A 20,601-nucleotide genomic window follows, 5' to 3' on the forward strand; every position below is an offset into this window, starting at 1 on the left:
CCATATTTGTTATGGTCAGATCAGTATGGAAATTTGACACCTATGATGAGATTTGAGGATCAAATACAAAAAGATTGTTCCATATATACCTACATTTGATTCATTGTGAAGTAACATTTTTCAGAAGTCATGTAGAGATGAATATCTGAAGGCAGTAAAAATTCACTATAGATTTTCAACTTGGTTAAAAAAATGGTTGACATCTTCAATAAAATGACTAATCAAGTAATTAAAAACAAAAACATATTTTCGGGAATTCCAATAATAGATCAGTCATGATGACAGTCCAGCAGCCTAACCTTCTGTGATAAAATGAAGAGACCCTCAACATATCTGTGAGATATGTTGAGATTCTTCTTAGAAGATCAACGCATGTTAATGATAGCTTGAGAATATGAGTATTGCTTTACTCTTCAACAATCCAACATCAACATTGAGACCTTTGAAATTTCTCTAATTAAATAAATTTGAGACTTGGATTCTGTACAAATGCACCGTGTAATCAGACACTCTTAAGCTCATTACATCTAATCTCACAAGTATGGGAAGCAGTGATTTGGGTAATATCTCAGACAATGGTGTGGAAAGACCTCCTTTATACTGTATGTATTATTGCTGCTGTTTCCTTTCCTACCAGCTGATATAACTTTAGTTATATATTTTATCACAAATGACTGCTGGAACTACAAATATACAATATGAAAGCAAGCGCAGATCTATGTTATATGTGCTTGTGGTTCAAAAGAATAGAATTTTTAAAAATAAAAATATACAAAATCCCAGGGTTTTTTTTTTTTTTTTTTTTGCAATAGCAGCCTGTATTTTGGTATGTCATCCTCTCCTGTCTCTGTCAAGGCAACATTGGTTATGTATCTTAACTCTAGTCTATGAGCATAGTCAGGGCTATGAGAAAAATGAAATTTAACCATGCATGTTTGAACTATAATCAAAGACCTCTTAAAAATTATTAAATTACACAGTGTACAACATAATCTGTGAGTGGTGCTACTGTTTCTAAAATTAGTAGCATTGTAATCTACTTTCATCTGTATCCTTTAGAGAATTTTTGAATTAATCTGTTTTCAAATCAGCCTTCAATTTTCCACAATTCTGATTATTAAAAAAACCTTCCCTGTGGCCACACAATAAAATCTAATGGTAATGTTAGCAACATTAGCCAAGTATTGTGCTAACGCCATCAATTTCCCTGTTGTGGTGGTGGCGTTGCCATTGAAAATACAATTAATTCACTCAGTCCTAAGGTCCTGAAATACTGGGAGTGCATTAAGGTGTACCTTAGTGGCAGTAACAGTTTAACAGTTGGTTTGCTTTGCTGATGACTGAGACATTTTTAAAGCATTAGCAAAAGAAAAATGGCAGCTACACATTCATTGTTTCACTATCCCGGGATTATTTAAATCCCAGATTCTACAAGATGATGTAGATAAGTAATGGAAGAAAGGCTTTGAATGCTATGTGGAAACAACGTTTTTCTGGCAGCTCAGTGGTTTGTAGTCTTCCTTGCACTAAAAACTATATAACACTTTAAAGACGGCAACCCCCCCCCCCAAAACATAATTCGGGCACTTTGAACTTAAGCTGGTATTTTTTCCATAGTTACATCAGTTACATTAAAAAAAGAGGCACACTCAGCCAGACATGATAGGCTACAAGTATAAATGACCTCGAGGTACAACAGCCACCACCCATAGATTGTTTCTCCTAACCAACTGTGCACACAGGGGATCAACAGTCCAACTAGCAAACACATCCTGAAGGTATGTTTTCTCAGATGTCGCTGTTCAATCGACCACAAAGTATTTGACGACACTAACAACACACATAGTTCAGAAATGAAATTTCCTGCCTCTCAACAGCCAGTTACATCCCACACTGTGGTGGTCTTCCAAAATGAGAAGCAGTGCTTCACATGGAACATCTTTCTTCATCTGCTTGGAATTATTTGAACAATGGATCTCAATATCTGGAATTAAAACTTTATGTTTGTTTTTCAAATAAAATGTTCGTGTATTCAGTTTCACAAGATCAAACTAGAAACTCTTTCTAACTGACTCAGTTTGACTTGAAGTCTCAAACAAGCTTCTGTTGAATTTCCATTCAGGTAAAAGTCATCTCAAAGGTATTGGAGGTAATTTGTGTGTTCCTTCAGTGCATTTCAATACAGAGACATAAAACCAGGGATGTCTGGCAGAGCTGTTGGCCACAGAGCTGTGGAGCAATTTTTCCTGCGGAGGTTTGAGAGTTTTCAAACACTGCGTGTTGGGAGAATTTGAAATTTACTGGAAGAGAAGTGTGGTTTTTAGAGTGGTCTTTACTACCCCACCGCAAGCCCTGAGGAAGAGGGGGGAAGTTGAGGGGAGGGGGGTCACTTTTTCCCCTCCTTTCAGCTAATTCGTTGCAGGTTCTGCACTTTTCCACAGACGCCACAGTTTGATTGTGACATCGGTGCAAAGGCATGCTCCCTTTCTACTTCTAGATCTGTACTTTCCACTAGTCAGCTAACAGGGCAGACGGTTTCCTCTCCTGGTTTAAAACATGGAGTCTGGATCTTTTCAACATGACTCACGTGTCTACTGCTGCTATCATTTAGTATCATTCACCAGACATCAGCCAGATAACCCAACATCCTTTCTCATAAGTCATGACACGCACCAACCACCAGGAAAAAACCTGGGAAAGCTACTTTGTGATGTACTTGGCAGATGTGAGGAATGAAAAAAAGGGGATAGTTTATGGATTTTCCTTGGCTAATATGGAAGTACTCATAACACACTGCGTTTGGGGAGAAGCTATGGTAGCCAGAAATGGAGGGGTTAGAAAATGAACTTATGGAAATGATGAGTCATTTAAAAGTGGATCCTTGATCTCTTTTAGAAAAACAAAGATGAGTACAGGGCCTAAACTGACAGTCACAGCACCATCTAATTTCTAAAAGATAGATTCCAGTTGATGTTAAGTTTATAAAATCATACATTTTGTTCTGAACAAGCCCTTCTTTTCAGTCTGAGTAACTTGCCGCAGCTGACATGGTTTATACCATGAGGACTGCAACTATGATTTCTCATCCAGATGCAGATGAGTTACAGCTGCTGAGGGGTGGCTCTGCTGCAGCTGTGCTTTCCTGCTCTAAAAACCCAGAGTGTCGAGGCCAAACATAAATCATCCCGCTGTATATGACCTTAAGCTCAACCTGCGACTTGTCCACTGATAAAGCTGTCCATTAAAGTTGCTGTTCCACAAACATAGACTGAGGTATTTGCCATCCCAGCCCAAAGCTAGGTAAAAAAACAAGCACACCTACTGTTTTGGCTCTTGTGTCAACGGTACTTTGCTGCAACGTGATTCGACACCCTGTGATTATACCTCAATCTACCTCCTTTTATTTCCTCTAGCATTTTAACACATCACAAAAAGGCATCCTGTCTGTTTAATATTCAGCAGTGTGCACGATTTACCGTATGATGCTGACAGGGCTTGAAAGCTGAAGGAACACTCTAGTTTGAACATGCTCTTCACCTCGGCTTTCACAAACAAAGCTCTGAATCTCGAGGGAGGGGTAGGAAGCTCGGGCCAGGAAAGTTAAAATGATTGCATGTCTAGGCTTTTCCATCAACAGGCCCCCGTCTTCACTGGCTCTTCCTTTTAAAGAGGCAACCGCAGCTATGAGCTGTTCCCTTCCCGTGTTCAGTCAGCGGACGATTGTGGTCCTGCTGAAGTACACATCACCCCCTCCTTGCCTTTATCTCTTGTGCTTCTGTTGCCTTGGACTGGATTCATCTCAGTCTTATGTTACATATCCATGGCAGAGCTGGAAACTTGAATCTGCAATTAACTGAGTTTACATTGTGGTATTTTCTCAGTTTAATTAAGTTTGCTGAGGGGTCGCTTCTATCAAACTGGTTGTGTGCCTTTGTGTCTTTGTGGCACATTCTCATAATGAGATAATTATGTTGTACAACAGAAATCGTGCTCAAGAGTGAGAATTCTTTATAATTACAGGACTTCAAGCTGTTGAGAATGATAAAATGCAAGTTGTTAAACAGTGAGGTTTTTAGACCTGGATTCAGGTCTGAGCATGGTATGAGGCTCTTGCTGAGGTCAGTGTCAAAGGTCAGCTCAAGGGCATTCATTTTCTGGCTCGGTATTAGAAGAATTCTTAACTTCATGTGAAAAACAGCGCAATGCAGTGTCCTCATACTGACTCCAAACAAATTGCATTTCTTCATGAGCATTAGTGTTCTGGTCTGTCTTTGTTTTATACTGTGGCTTTAAGTATGATTATGTTCAGTTTATTCTGTGACCACATAGGTTATTTTGTTTATTTTTGCTTTTCTGCATCAAAATATGTTGCAGATGTCTGATTGCAAATGGCAACATTGTGCAGTACGTAACCTATCATTCAGACAAGTTTATTCTAACACACTCGGGAAAACAAGCATCAATGTTTAATCCATCAAAAAGTGTGATCATTCTTAATGTTCCAGGTCTTAAATCTCACTGACTGATGACTCTGAAACTGCCCGCATTGACTTCTGCTGTGAAATACCGACTATAATTTAAACTTAAAGAAAAAAATAAGAATGAGGACAGATTTACTGGATGCATTCCGACAGGCTGTTCTTGCTATTAGGATTTGAAAATGCACAACAAAGTCTTGAAGTGACTCCTGCCAGGTGTAGCTGTTTGATTTAAAATCAAATCTTGCACTTAATCCTTGCACCCTGTCAAATGTGTGGTTTTCATATCCTCTTGGGATGCTTATAGCTGCACACTGATCAAGCTAAAGAAAATACACAAACACCTGCGGATGTACTTAAAATATTACAGAATCAGTTATTATGGACAATAATGGACTTATGATCAAATATATAAAACACTGAGGCATTTATTCTTGATGCTAATTATAATACACTGGATAAAAATGAACTGTACCTAATGTTAGTTTAGGTCGGCCATGGTACTTTAGCCGATAAAAGCTGATCACACTGCCAGCCCACATGAACTGATGTCTTAGCTGATAAAACTCAATTCTCAAATTCTCAAATTTCACATAGGACCCAGCATTTAAGTTGCTTTAGTCTGCCCTCTGTTGCAGTTGCCTCTGCAAGCCATTTTGCAACCCACCACTATCCCAGCTACTCCTTTTCATCCTTGGGCAGATTGTGGAATTATATTAACACACACGCGAATCTTCCAGATCAGCAAAATGCCAAAACTTCTGCTTTTATAGAGGTGCTCACACTCACAGTTGCTGATCACAATGATTTTATCAAGTGCAAGTATTTCACAGGACTGCATGGAAACCCTTTTCTTTGTCAGTGATAGTTTTTTTTCCTGTTCTGTCCTGGCGAGTCTTACTGTTGCTCCATGTTTGTACACGGAAGGCAGGAATGTGTGCCTTAGGCTTCCAGTATATGCAGAAGCCTAAGGCACACATTGTCATATGGAATAAGAATCGACTTTTGACTAAAGTGGTCCTCACCGAAATTACAATCAAATGTATGAAACTATTATCTAACTGCCACAAACACAATTGTTCTTTCACCAGATTTTTCAAATGTGTTAATATAAATAAATAGTTGCGGTTTGTCCTCGTAAGAGCAGGTATGCTGCAAAGGAAAATGGGTGATGTCAAACATTCCAGTTTACCAGAGCAGGCAGTTAACTTATACAAGGGGTCAGAGCACCCTGATGTTTTACATCAACTGAACATACAGCCAGATGTGAGGAATAAACTCTGGATTGTATACTCAAAAGGACTGAGAGGAAATTTCTTTCCAGCAGAGTTTGTTCACGATGTCTGATTAAAACACATGAATACAAAGAAAGCTAGTGTTCGAGACCTTTGTGTTTGTGCAAACCAAATCTTAGCAAAGTGCACTCTGGAATTTGGACAACTACTAGATACTGTAGATGTAACTCAAATGAAACGGTGCAGCATTTGTATCTGGCTTGTTTTCTTAATGCTCTTCTTTCATTCTTTGTTTAGTTCCACTACAAGGTTTGGTTCAGCTGCCAGAGTAATTTATTTACAAGCAACTTGTCTAATAAACCTCTGATTAAAAGGATTTAATGAAGCAGAGAGTGCAGGGTGAGCCTTTTTCTGGATGATTTAGCCTCGTCCTCCTCCTTGATGGATGAATGCTGTACTTGCCAACACTGATAAATTAGCGCTCTTTCAATGTGGATTATATTATGACTGTAATAGAGGCACTTTTCTTTCTATATACATTTAACTGAAAAGCAAATGACTGGACTATTTAACCATTACGGTCTGATGTCTGCTAGAGTCACTGAGCCATTTGTTATCTGTGAGAATTACTGAGGTCTTGATTTTGTGATATTGCCATCTACTAAATAGACCAAAAGTACTGCCAGATGAAACCAGCAGGTCTGTGTAGGGCAAATCTTTTCTCACATGAGACATTGTGAAGACTGGTTTTCATGGTCAAATATTCAACTACTGCTGTATTTGAAATGGGCTAGTGTCAACAACTTGAACTTCAGACATCCAGAGTGACTCCAAGTGGCAACCTCTGCTGCTGTTCCCAAAATGACCACTCCAGGCTGGCTCCAAAAAGGAGTTGATATCCAGACTCGCTTCTTTAAATGTACAACTTCAAAGAAGAAATTAACTTTCATTACCCCATGTAAATCATATTAAGGCTTAAAATTATGCATGATTAAATGTGTGGCTGCTTTGATTGAGAAGTGTATGTAGACACAGGTGGTCGGTCACTGTCTGACCTGCATCACCTCGGCTTATTCAAGATTCTCATTCATGTTTATGCTGTCATATTAGCCATAATATGACCATCCGAGTAAGCTAAATGTTTTTGTTTTTTTATTTATATGTTTGCGCTAATTAGGACATTTGTGGCTATACACCTACCCAGTCTGCTGTTGCACCTTGATAAGTAAATTCGGTAAAATTAGCTGACACCTCTAACCCCCCGAGGACAAAAAACCAACAACACGAAAAACAACCACAACCAAAATTGCTTTAAAGCAGTAGGTCACAAACCATGTGACCTGGTCTGATGTCACCATCTTTTACCTACAGTCTATTATAGAGGTAAGAAGTCCAGAGAAAAACATGATGCTGTTGATTTTTTTATAGACTTCTTGATGTTTATTTCTCTGTTTTTGAGATGATACCAATAAAAAACTTCATCTAGAATGATCTAGATGGTTAGACACCACCGTAGGGCTTAAACAACAGTTTAGTTTTTAAATCCGTGCTGTGAAATTTTAAATACGCTGTCCTCAGCTCACATCATTTTCACCCATCTGTTTGCATTTTCATGTGCAGACTGCGGTGCTCGCATGACATGCCTGTCTCCTCTCTCGCCCTCGTCTTTGCATCGTTTTCAAAATGCAAGAACACGGATAAATGTGAGCAGCACATAATTAAGCTGGTCACATGCATAAAAGTCAGAAAACAGCAACAGTGTTTTGCACAAACTTGCTTCTAGTGTACACAAAGCTGCTGGTATATGTGCAACATTTCAAGAGCATCTCATGTTGAAACACTTCCAATAATTCACATGTTGACTTGTAAATGCTAAAAGATGGAACACACATGTTTAGCCACTATCATTCTTCAGGTGGGGAAGAGCTTTGAGGCTTTTCTTTTTTTCTCTCTCTTTTTACAAGGTATTCTGCATTTGTGAGAAGCAGCAAGCCTGAAGGCAAGAGAGATTTATTGCGTCCACATTTTGTCTGACCTCTGCGCTACAGCAGTTTAAGGACGCTGCATCCTCTCCTCAAACCCCGCAGCTGCCGGAGGCTCCATTTTAAATCCCACTTTTCCCTTCGCATTAGCCTGTGTTTTCTCATATCCCCCCTCAAGCTCTCCAATCTCCCTTTCTTTACCCTTATCCCTATCAGAGGACATAGTATCTTTATGAACCTTCTGCCATGCTCCTGTTTTCTTTTTTGTCCTTTTTAGTTTTATTTTCAATAGAAATTCCAGCCATTTAGTGACTTTCCTAAAGATCCTTTTTCACTTTAAAACCTCTACATGAAAGTTTGAGAACTTTTAGAGGAATACATGGGAGTTATTATGTTAGCAAATTTAAAAGCCACAGCATTTTCTAAAGGCTTTCACTGCAGTCATCATCTATTCAAAACATTGCTGGAGGACCCTTGTTTTTAAGTAATGTGACGTTATTGTATTAACAGAAATGCACTTTTACTAATGGTTTCCAGCCCTAAGAATCAGACACACAGTCATTGTTATGGAAGATGTTTTTGTGGTGGTTTTTTTTTTTTGGAAGCAGAGATCTGTATCTGCATCTGTAAGGAAAACACTGTCTGAGCCCACATTTAGGCCAAAAAACTCCCCAAAACATTTTGAGATAAAATTGATCCAACATTATTTCAGCATTATCTCCGAAATGGAAACCATGACTTCATTCATGTGAACTATTTCAGCTGTACTCCAAGTACTTCCTGGAGTCATCTGTTATTGAAATCACAGAGGCATGGCAGCTTGGGTAGTTTCCAGTGATCGGCTCCTTGCAGGTACAAACCATATTAGCTGCTGGAGAGAGAAACGATCGGACAGATAAGTGAGCACAGTGAGACAGGGGTCAACACAAAGCCCCCTTCCTGTGGTGACATCACTCAGGTTGAAAGCCCAGGGGGCGACACGCAGAATTTATCACTTTCAATTATTATTGCCAAATGAAGCCCTTGAAGTTTACAGCAGTTTGCATTTTTGGAGACACAGACAAAAAGGGGTGATAAGGTCAAGGCAGGACTGGCCTCATGGTTCTGTCTCCAGAAGGTTGTATCTATGAAATTGCTGGAGCCAGACTGTCTGGGTTTGGTTATGCAAATAAATGAATAGTTACAGGATCAACTAGAATTATTCAACAAAAGGTAAATCAAAGCAATTTTAGAAGGATAACTGAAATCCTCACTGAGTTTCTATGAAGCCTGTTATACACTTTGATGGCAGAAGTTCCCTTATAAATTAAGCCATTCATTTCTGTATATTGACTGTGATCTTATTTTTTCCCTTTTAAACATCTTAAAATATGTTTTTGAATCTCCGAAGTTCTGTCCTCTCCATTCATGTGAACCTTCTAGCTAGACAGCAACTGGTGTGCAAGGCATTAACACTTTCACAACCCTGGCAACTTTCAGTACTGGAAAAGAGAAACTATAGACATCAGTGACAACAGACATGATACTAAGTCAAACACAGCATGAAAATCTGCAGAGCGTCTTGACAACATGGGTTGCAAAGTGGTTTGCAGGATGTAGCAACAATATGAAGGCTAAAGCAGCTTAAATAGTGTTTCCTATGTGAGATTTGCCAAATAGACACATAGCAGCATATCACCTTGTATGTCTGCTACGACAACCTCTCTGAAGCTGACAAGAAGGTGCTGCAAAGAGTGGTGAAATCTTCAGAGGGCATTTATATTGACAGACACATAATCAGGGCATTGGACATCATGAGAGACCCCTCCCACCCAGACCATGAACTGTTTACCCTCCTTCCCTCGGGCAGAAGGCTGCATAGCCTCAAAGCCTGTACAACAAGGCTGAGTGAACTCAGTGCCATGAGTTTTCATCTGCACTTTTTGTTACTATATGATTTTTAAGTTATTATTAAGTGTTATTCTGTTTTATTCTACTTATTATTTTAATGCCGGCTTGGGAAACACATTTTGTTTTTTCATATTTTTAACATGTTGAATGTCAGTAAATCGGTTTATTTATCAGCTATCATTGAGATCAGCTAAAGTGGCAGGACTGTGGCTAAGCATGACCCTTGTGGCATCCCTGAAAGTGGCTCTGCTGCAGAGATATATTTCTGTAATATGCACATGCTGCTTTTTTGTACTCCTTCACTTTTACCTGTGATTTTGCTGCATCTGTTCATTTTCTGTGATGCTTTGGTCACATTGTGGTGTTGGCTCCTGTTGCCCAGCAGCCAGCCCACAGGTACAACACACCAGTTTAACTGTAGCTAATGTTAAGGTCTCATTCAAGGCCCATTTTTATCGTTTCCTTTTTGACTGACTTAAATGTGCATAATTGGCATTAGCAAATGTGCTCAAATAAGAGGGTATAGTTTTGTGGCTGAAGATTAAACAAGTAACCCAAGCTAAAGCTGATTTTACATGTATTTAAAACAAGTTTGATTAAACTATATTTTAAACTGTGCAGTTACTAAGAGTGAATCCAAACCTCTCAACCAATCAGAAGCTCTAATATGTGCTCGCACACTGTACTAATGACAAATTTAGGGTAAATGCTAGTGTAAAGTTAAAAGACATTTACACTAAGAGTTTGTGGTCACTAGTTTTGTTTACAGGCTCACTGTGATTGTTTGTTTCTGGCCAATCCTCAGTTCATCACATACACCCTTTCTTGTGAACTTGCTTTTGAGTCATGAGTGGGTTTCATCAAATGGGCTTGGGTTCAGTTCTGGCATACGTGTCTTGCCAAAAGAGTCTCACATTAGAAAAACTGTATATGAGCAATATTACTCTACTGCTTTATAAAGGACAAAGCAGTTCTCCTGTTTTCGAAGATTTCGACTGACAAAAGGATTATTCTTGAATCTACTCACAAGCAAATGCTCTGAGATACACTTCACGGTGACCCATTTTCTCTAATGAGAGAAGTATGAAGGGAATATTCCCACCCAGGTCCTTGTGACATTATGGCAAAACACCAAAAACTGCATCAACCAATGAAAAACGTTTTTCACTAGCAGCGAATCACTTCTTGGCAGTTCTGCTGCCGTTTGTTTGCTTAAACCCCTCCCTTCTATCAGTAACAGATGCATACTTTATCCAATATGTCATAGACAGCTGTGAGTCGCAGAAATCTTAAAGGCAGTCTCCCACCAAAAAAAATTACAATGAAGTGTTTTGCTTTACGGATGTGGAACAAATCACCAGCTGACCGATTTTTCAGTTACGTTATGAAAAAGAACACATTTGCAGTAATCTCAGGTCTGTCTTGTCTTCAGATCGTTAATCACAATTAACAACAACAACCACTTTTCTAGAGGAAATTCCTTTATCCTAACTCTTAAACTGGAGTCTGTTGCGACATACACATGGAGGTATCTGCTGCTGATCACATGTCCCAAACAATCCTCCGGGGTTCCCCTCATTCCCACCTCTTCTGCCTTTCACATTCTCATCTCTCTCTCTTTTCTCTCACTCTCTTTTCAGACTCCCTCTCTTATCCCCTGTCCCTGCCTCTTCCTCCTCCTCTACTCTCTGTTCCTTCCTCTCTGATCCACAGCTGTGCCAGGACTTTTCTTCCCCCCTCAGTGCCCCTCTCCTAATACTGTAGATATAAAATTACGATGAAAAGATTCTGTATTTAAAGCTTACCCCTCCCTTCTCTTTAAACACTGTGCCACACCAGGAAAAGGGCTTAGAAACAAGAAAGAGCATGCAACTGAATAAAACTCAAAAAAGGCTCAAAGCCTCCACTTAGTGCTCTTATTTAGCCAAAGTAAATAGAGAGTGGCATGATGCACAGCAGACTTCAAGCTGTGTAAACCTTTGTTTGTTTGAATCTCATATGGCTGATCAAGTGAAACCTGAGCGGCAAATATCTAACACGTGAATTACCCGGTTATCCCACACCAGCCTTTGTGTTTGTGTTGCTTTTCCTTTTAATTTGAAGCGTTACAAAAATGCAAAATGGCAGTTTTAATGTTATTCATATGGATATAATTTCAAAGCTAGCACAGAGTAAATTACCACGCCAGCATGTGAGTTTGTTGTTCTTCTGGGTGAAATATACTAACTTTCCTCAATGTGCTGTAAACGGCAGACTGGTGGAGCAGTAAAGATGGTTGATGCGTAAAGGCTGCTGGCTGACACTAAGAATACAGCAAAGACTTTTTTTTTTTCCAATATTTAACATTTGCTTCACCACTTTAATTCATTCTCATTAACTTTGTCTCTTTTGGCAACTTCTCTGCAAAAGCATTTCACCCATTTGCTAAAACCATCGAGGTTAAATGGTGGCGATGAGTCACCGACAACAAGCAGACATTTCCACATCTCACTGGTCTGGCTCGATGTGAGACGCGTCTGTTTGGGAACACTGGCTGGACATTATGACCAGTAGACGGCACAGACTTCACATTGTGTTAAAAGAATGCTCCCTTCTTTTTTTACCAAAAAACTCACTACCCCACTGGACTTGCTGTGAGTGCTTCACATAATAGCCTAAAGAAGAAATGTCGTGAAACAAAGCAATTCTTAAATAGGCAGAATTTTATTAGCCCAGTCAGTCTTACTGTTTTCTGCAGCCAACACTTAGCAAGCCTTCTTGGTTTCTATTGCTGCTCCCAGATAATCCATGCATCTGCTGAGCAAACTATGACTTTAATCATAGATGACACTTCAATAAAAACCATACCCTCTGATGGGATCTGGACGGGATGATTAGAAAATACAAACCCTGTGTGTGCTGGAACCCTTCTTAACATTCAAATCAAAATCCAATAGAAGAGGAGCTCAGTTTGGCCCTCACATTAAAGTGATGAAATCCACTCGGCCTGACAAAACACCAGAAAGATTGTAATCAATTCGCAAAAGTCTGAGATGGTGGAAATTTTCCAGCTGCTAACAGTCTAATTCTCAAATCCTTACATGCTTATTAGCACTCTTGCTGGTCAACCCCAAGAAAACTTAATAATACAATACTGCTGACAAGTTCTTAGCAGTATTTTTGTCTTTGAAACTAAGTTAAGTATAAATGTTCTGTACAAAAACATGTGAAAAAGTTGTTTTCCACAAGAGTCCCTGCAATCCTGTGGAAAACTAAGTGTACCCAATGATTCAGCAGCTTGTAGGACCACAATGGGCTGCAGTAATTTAAAGAAATTGTTTTCTGTGTATCAGAATTTCACTGGGCTAGTGCAACGTGTGAAAGCTTTTTGTGTCACATGACTGCCAGATCTGAAAAAGTGAATCCAGTGTGGAAATGCCTGCATTTTTTTTTCTAATGGCCAACAGGAGTTCAGCTCCTCTGGCTGCAAACAGAAATGAGATTGTATAGGAGCCAATGGGAAAATGATCCTATACTTGCTTGACCTATGACCTATGACTTTGGTACATTTTCTGATGGGTTTCGTTCTCTACTGCAACTGCTGAAATCAATTCTGAATTTGTAATTTCATTTATTTGCCATAAAACCAACTCCAAATTATGTGATCCAACTGAATCAAGGCATTCAGAAAAAAAGCTTCCATAACAAAAGATTTTTTAATTATTTGTGTAATGTACAATTTAATATGATTGTTTTTAGTGAAACGCAGTAAACTGCAATATTTGCAGCTGCTGCACTTTTATGACCACCTGGACTGAAAAGTGCCTCAAAGCACTGCACATATATAAGGCATTTCACTGTGAAGTCAACTGTCCAACTAGTTGTTAACAGCATGTCTTAGGCCACACTGCTAACCCTTGTAACCCATGTAGCACCATTTAGTCACCCTCTTCAGCCGTAATATATACACAGTCAGGCCTCAGCTTAGAATTTGGGTCGGGCCGCAACCTGCAATTATGGCTGACTGTCACCATTTTGTGGCATTCAAACAAGTCATGGTAGGACTTTAGAATTTGTTTCTGTAAGTTCATAGTCATCCAGTTCATGGTAGACTTAAGTGCTTCAGTTTAATGCAACCAGATGTCTTTTGTAAGTCCTTGAAGTCATTTCAGCTCTCATCCAAACAGCTTCTTCAGCCCTAAAATCACATTTTTGAAGACTTGAGTTAATTTTGACTTTAAAATGTTTCATTTGAAACTGTAGTAGACATTGAAATTGCATGTGTTAAGATCTTTTTGCATTTCCCGTTATGACAATCAACTGATTCCCTCCACGGCGACTGTAGTGTGATTTTACAGAATCATTACCTGGACCGAAGCACTTCACCACCCACAAAGAAAGGTTTCCAGATGTTTCCAGATGTAACATCTCCTGAAAGCTATTACAGCAGCTTTTAAACAGTCACCAGAGGAGAGACAGAGAACATGTACAGAGGGAGTGCTACATTACACTGAGCCTTGCCAACCTGCAGAGGATAAGCTCCAGAGGGTAAAAGTCCCCCTGATCTGCAGGAAAAACTACAACCAGCTGTATCAACACTCGCTGAACAGGCTACGCACCAGCAATGGCTGACTGCTCAAAAGCATTATCACGAAGGCCATGTTTGTTTTCCTGGCATTTTGTGATGGACTATATTACTTTTTAATTGGTGAGAAAGATAATGTTTGCCTGAAAGCTTATAATCATTACTTTCATGACCAATTAAAGGCCTGCTCCTGCAGTTTAGTACTGAAGTGACGTGGAGCCGGGGAAGTCACGAGACAGAGACACTAAGAATGATTGGACAGAACTTGAATCTTTTCTGGACACGTACTGAAAGGATGGAGCCTCGATTTTCCAAAATAAAAATCAATCTTTAGACTACTATTATCGTGTCTTCTTACAAACTTCACATCTCCAGGTTTGTAAAAGAAACTTTTTGTTTTTTAAAAAAGTGTTAAAATAGAAATCTAAAGTCTAAAATCTAAAGCGTTTCTGTTTCCTTATGATGCCGCACAATCTGCTGCGGTGAAGAGAGAGCGGAGTGTGAAAGCAAAGCTCTGCATTTATCGGTCGATCTCTTAACCTCACCTGTAGTTATGAGATTTGGGTAGTGTCTGGAAGAATGAATCACAGGTACAAGCAGCAAGAAAGAGCTGCTCTCCTTCAGATCAAAAGGAGCCAAGTGAGGTGGTTTGGGTGTCTGATTAGGACAGGGGTGTCCAACTCCAGGCCTCAAGGGCCAGTGTCCTGCAGGTTTTAGATGTGTCCTTGATCCAACACAACTGATTTAAATGGCTAAATTACCTCCTCAACAAGTCTTGAAGTTCTCCAGAGGCCTGGTAATGAACTAATCATTTGATTCAGGTGTGTCTAAAACCTGCAGGACACCGGGCCTTGAGGCCTGGAGTTGGACATCCCTGGACTAGGGTGTCTCTCAGATGGCTCCTAGAACAGGTATTTCAAGGATGTCCTACCAAGAGGAGGCCCCGGGGCAGACCCAATACATGCTGGAGAGATTGTATCTCTTGGCTGCCTTGAGAACACATCAGTGCCTAGGGAGATGGAGGGGTAAACCTCGCTGCATAGACTGCTGCCCTCAAACCCAGATAAGTAGCAAAAAACTGGATGGATGGTTCATGTTTACCACAAACAAACCATTACTCAGAATAAGTAAACCAGCTGAATGAAAATTATTTAGCAATTTTTGTGTATTATAAATGATCACATACTATGTGGCACACTATAAATCTAACCTCTTTGTGTGCCACCTAACAAATAAAACAATTATTATGAAAAAGGTTAAATTATTATACTTCCAGCTCCATACGTTTATTCTTTGACTTCACAAAAGTAACTTTGCCTGATTCATAGCTTAAAATAACACTCAACTAAATCATTTGGAACCAACTCAGTTCAGCCACCTCATGAAAGAAGCCATTTAAACTCTTGTCTCTATTAGGTCAATGACCCAGCTCTTCTGACTAGCTGACACTTCCAGTCAGAAGGACTATGTATGACAACATTCAGAGAGTAGAAATAACTGCTGATGTTAAAGAAGAGCTTGGGCTTTTGGATCAAACTTGTAAATAATGCTGACCTCGTTATTTGCAACTCAGTCCACATAGGTTTATATAACAGAAAATAATGAAAGGGAGTGGATAGTAGATCATGTGAAGTGTGCTTGAATTTGCATGCTCTATATACACAATCCTTCAGTGTAACGTTGATAAAGTCAGAGTGCACCTTTAATTTCAAAGCTTTGCACTTTGTAGTGCTTTGCAGCTATATTTAACAGAGCATAAACATGAATTAAAATTAGCTTTATTTATTCAACTGTGACACACAACTTGTGAATTAGTGGCCAAGCTCTTCCTCTGTGACTACCGTAGGGCTCAGTGTCAATTATAATTAAATTAGGACAATTGTAGCATTTGGGGAAACGAGCCTGTTCTGTGTTTACCGTCTGTTCTCTCATCCTCCTCCTACATAGACAAACTGAGAGGATCACAGGACAGATGGGCGAGCAAGTGACAATCAAGCGGCAGGAAACCTGTTAGGAGGAGCCATAATTGCACGGCCTTGGAACAAATAGCTACTTTAACTTGAACCTGTAAAGACAGGGGAGATGGGCTGTCCCCCTCAGACTGTTTAGGGTGTCTTTAGCATTGACAGATGTCAAACTTAGTGGCTCACAGTTTACCTAAAGCCACACTGACACACTGTTTTATATTGGCCGTTTAACTTCCTCCCCCTCCAAATAAGACTTTTTTATATATTCCAAGTAGTGCCAAAGAGACTTTTTTAACATCTGGAAGTCATCCTTTCCCCCAATCCTCCATTTTCTGACTGCAATACTCTGGTTTATAAGTAGTTCCCATGGTGCATCCCTGCATGAAAACTCCTAATCAGCTCCACTGTCTCTACCACCAGCACACCCCGGGTTTACAGTCTGACATAACATCTCCTCAAACGTGTAACTGAAACAATATAAGACAATGTACAACCTGGTAAGGCCGACCCCCCCCTCCCCCTTCCCTTGTCTTGCCTTTAACTCTGGTAGAAGGCGGCGTGTAATCAAGTCATAGCTCAAAAATGCAGCATGTGTTTCTAATCAAAGCCGTCTGTGGACCTGGTTGAATTCACATGTTTGGACCTTTCAGCTTTAGTAGAAAACAGCCCATTTATTGCGATGTCACTGATGTGGCAACAACAACTGGAACCAATTTAGGAGGCAGGGTGACCTCATGCTGGTCTGCTGATCTGGAGTACCAGATTTTTGCTTTGTGCTAATGGTTTCTCTCAAACAGAGGATAAAATATGCTTGGAGACGCTTTAAGATTTTGGCTGTGATGGAAATGAAAAAGCCGGTGATGATGAGACAAATGTAACTGGGAATACACTCATAGTAAGCCAGCGGTGTCATGAGCACGGGGTGTTGAGTTTCTTTGATGTAAGGTGCAAAGTGCCATCTTTGAAGACGTTTTAAAGCTCTGTCAGTGTTTGGAAGGAGTGGTCTCACACACACATGAACACAGACACACACAGACAAATGCATGATTTCTGTCCTTGGCTAAAACTCTGGGCACAGACTGCTGTTTCTTGTTATTGGAATCAGTATTTTATTACTGTTTTTTTCCATGTTCACATCCTTAAACTTTCCTCCAAATATTACTGAACACGTCTGTTTCTTCCAGCACAGGTTGTAGTTTTTCTTTGAGGCCTGCACTATATATTTTCTTTTATCCTGGTGATCTGTGCTGGGGTCACCATTTCCAAGTGTGAGCTAAAAGTCTGCTCCTTGATCTCATTTTCCAAACCATGTTCTTATGCAGAAAACTTTCCACACATGTGCAGGCACGTGTCTCTAATCTAGAGAAGTATCAACTAAAACGTTCAACATTTACTTTGAACATGTTTTTTTTCTTCAAAGCATTGTGTTTGATTTTCAGTAACCTCAGTGTCCTATCTTTTTTAATTCTCAAAAAACAAAAATGCAAAATGTTGGATAACAAAAGGTTTCTGAGAGTATGACAACAGTTTCATCGACCATCTGCCAAGCTATTTTTTTAAGGTGCAGTTTCCCTATAAAAGTAGTTCCCTGTTACTAAATGGAGTATGGAAATATTCTAATTTGACTTTGTAAACTTTTGGATTGGATGATTTGACTTTTGAAGATTCTTTAGAATTCTTTCTAATGGCCGGCAGGGGGCTCCTCTGATTGCAAAATGTCAGATTATGAAGAAATCTATGGGCATATTCCCCTGATTTATGACCTCAGTAACCACTTTCCTAATGAGTTTACAGTCTCTGTTGTTAGTTCCAAGTCTCTTTGAATACAACATGCTGTTTATTTACTAAATTACTTTCTTATTTGGGCTCAAAATGACAATAAAGCTAATGCTTTAGCAAACGTAAATGCTTTACGGCTGACCATTTGTTTTCCAAGCTGCTACTGTATAAGTGTTTCTTAGTTCCCAATGCTCATTTGCTACATCCGGTTTCAAAACCCCAAGATGGCGATGGCCAAATTGCTCAGCTCAAAACTTCAAGACAAGAACCAATGGGTTCACAGTGGCTACGTTAAAATTTTATATACAGTCAGCTGGTGGAAAAAAACACCTAATTAAAGACTGACCTTTTAATCATGCATTTAATCTGGCACAAGGATGTATTTTATCCCAATGAGTGATTTTACTGCATCACTAAAAATCCCATGGGCTTCAGGAGTTCTTACATGAGTCATTCCAGACAGTAGAGGCAAACTGAAATAGTTTTAGGTCTTGCTGCAGACAGTTGTTAAAAACATGAAATGTAATGACTCCCATGCAAAACCCATACAAGCAGAGCTGGTCACTGTCTCTTTAAAGCCCCTTCATTAAGACACAAGTACATTGTTCCACAGGGCCTTGAACCGCATTTTCCCTTAGTCAACAAAAACCACGGACTTTCCAAAGTTTTTATTTGGTTGAAATACAACCATCTCCCCCCACCTATGTTCCATGGAAAAAAAAAAGCATGCAAGATCGAGTACTGCTGAATATGAACAAATATGGAAAGTGAGATTTAACCAGTTAGGGTAGTGAGATGCTTAAAACATAGCTTGTAGGAGCTATAGAGAACAAACTCATATAAACATAAGGGTTTTTTTCTGGTTATGTTAAAACGGCAGAAACGTGCAGCTGTGCACAGCTGGATCTCTTTGTATATTTAATTCAGGTTAAATGCACTGATCATCAAATGTCAGCATTAGAGTTTGTGTTAAATTTCTTTTAGTGTAGATGAAGGGTACACATGCTGCTTTCACCACAGGGTGGCACTCTATCAGGTGTCCAACTATCACACCACAGCTTTACATGAAACTGAACCCAAAGAGAAAAACCAACTCATTTTGGTTAATTATATAAAGAAAAAATAGCTTTTCTTTTTAATTACACACTCTATCAGCAGTCCAGTGCTCAGTGTGCCCCATGACATCACAAGGAGAACAAGTCAGTCCCTGTGACGACACAAGACATCAAACACTCCGGTGAGGAAAAAAAAAAAAGCTGGAAGTGCGGTTCAAGTAAAACAAGAACTCTCAGGTGTTCCAGGTCGCAGCTTTGCCAGCTGGAGACATCAGCAGCCCCACAGTCTCAGTGACTCCAGCAGCATCTCTGCTCCTCACATCTGCCCTCAATTAACATGTAGCATGTGTTCCCTCAAAGGCGCAAGCTGAAATTCTTTTCACAGATGTACAATGTAAGGGGGTGGGGGGTGGGGATTGTGGTGACGCTTAATGAATCTTCCAAAGTGGTAGAGTCTTGCAGGAGTAATGTAATACCACAAAGGTCCTCATTTCCCTGCTCTGCACATTTTCACTGCCTCAAGGTGACATCACTCGCAATCACTGACAGATTTCCACTGGACTGTTTCCTGACATGCAGAGATTCTTTTTTTTTGCCATTAGCAAATAATCCACAAGATTCTCTTTTCTTATAAATCATCTTTAAGCCTGAAACAGACTCTTCAGTGGGCTGGAAACATTTCTCATCCACACCAGAACAAGTCAGTGGGGCAAATTAAGTTGTCATGTGCAAGGAGAATTCATAAATCCAGCACAAAACCCTGTCTATCTAAAATAGCTTCTCCTAAATCAAAATGGCACTTAATTACATTTCTGCAATATTAATAATAATCAACATAAGTCTATACAACCAAGCCTAACTTGTACTTCAAAGTTTTCTCATGCCTGCGCAAAAAGTCCAAAACCAGTATCTGAAGGTTAGCCACCTTCACACATTATCACCAACAACAATAGGTGTTAACATAAGCAGCTGATGGGGTTCACTTACCGCTGGTCTGAGATGAAACAATCAAAACCTGAGCAATGGAGACAAACAGAAAAAACAAAGTCCTTAAAAGCACAAAGCTCTCCATGTCTATAAGAAAGACATGAGCTGTCCTTGTGTGCAAAGTGAGGGGAAAAGGGATAAGAAGAAGGAAAAAAATGCTCAGGTTATCACTGCACCACCATGAATACAAGAGTGCCTCTCCTTGTAAGCAGCAGACCCAACCCTGACTGCGAGAGTGCTTTTTTTGTGTAGTTACAGCTTTAAATGAGAAGAATGCTGGCGAGCCTAATTTTCCTCCCCCTTTTGTCAGCCCTCTCCCATAACCATCCTCTCACAGGCTTTGTGGCTGTGAGAGAACTACACCCATGTTCACAAGCTCTCATAGTTTCCAGTGAGTCTTTCTATCGATCTTAAAAATATTAGCCATCTTTACTCTGACTCATAGAAAAAGATGCCAAGGAGGAGATAAGAAAAATGACTTTGCTTGTTTGAAGGTGATTTTTTGTTTCTTTTCTCTCCTACTTTTCTTCAGAACTGGTCACTAAGAAAGACCATGAAAGCGCCTTTTTATTGCTGTCTCTGGGGCACCAAACACGACACTTTTTACTGGGCAATTAAAAGTAAGAATAGAGTTTATTACAATTGTTTTTCAAAAGGGAAACTG

At 39.7% G+C, this 20,601-nt stretch overlaps 1 protein-coding gene across 1 annotated transcript in view; it reads right to left on the minus strand.

The window, feature by feature from the left end:
• col5a2a (collagen, type V, alpha 2a) overlaps positions 1-20,182 on the minus strand; it is a 45,471-nt gene extending 25,289 nt beyond the window's left edge. The window contains exon 1 of the mRNA XM_031757356.2: positions 19,938-20,182. Coding sequence (XP_031613216.1) covers positions 19,938-20,022 — 85 coding nt within the window. The 5' untranslated portion in view covers positions 20,023-20,182. The remainder of the gene's footprint in view (positions 1-19,937) is intronic.
• Positions 20,183-20,601: the final 419 nt, after the last annotated feature.

The sequence above is a fragment of the Oreochromis aureus genome, linkage group 16, assembly GCF_013358895.1.
Source record: "Oreochromis aureus strain Israel breed Guangdong linkage group 16, ZZ_aureus, whole genome shotgun sequence".
Lineage (NCBI taxonomy): Eukaryota > Metazoa > Chordata > Actinopteri > Cichliformes > Cichlidae > Oreochromis > Oreochromis aureus.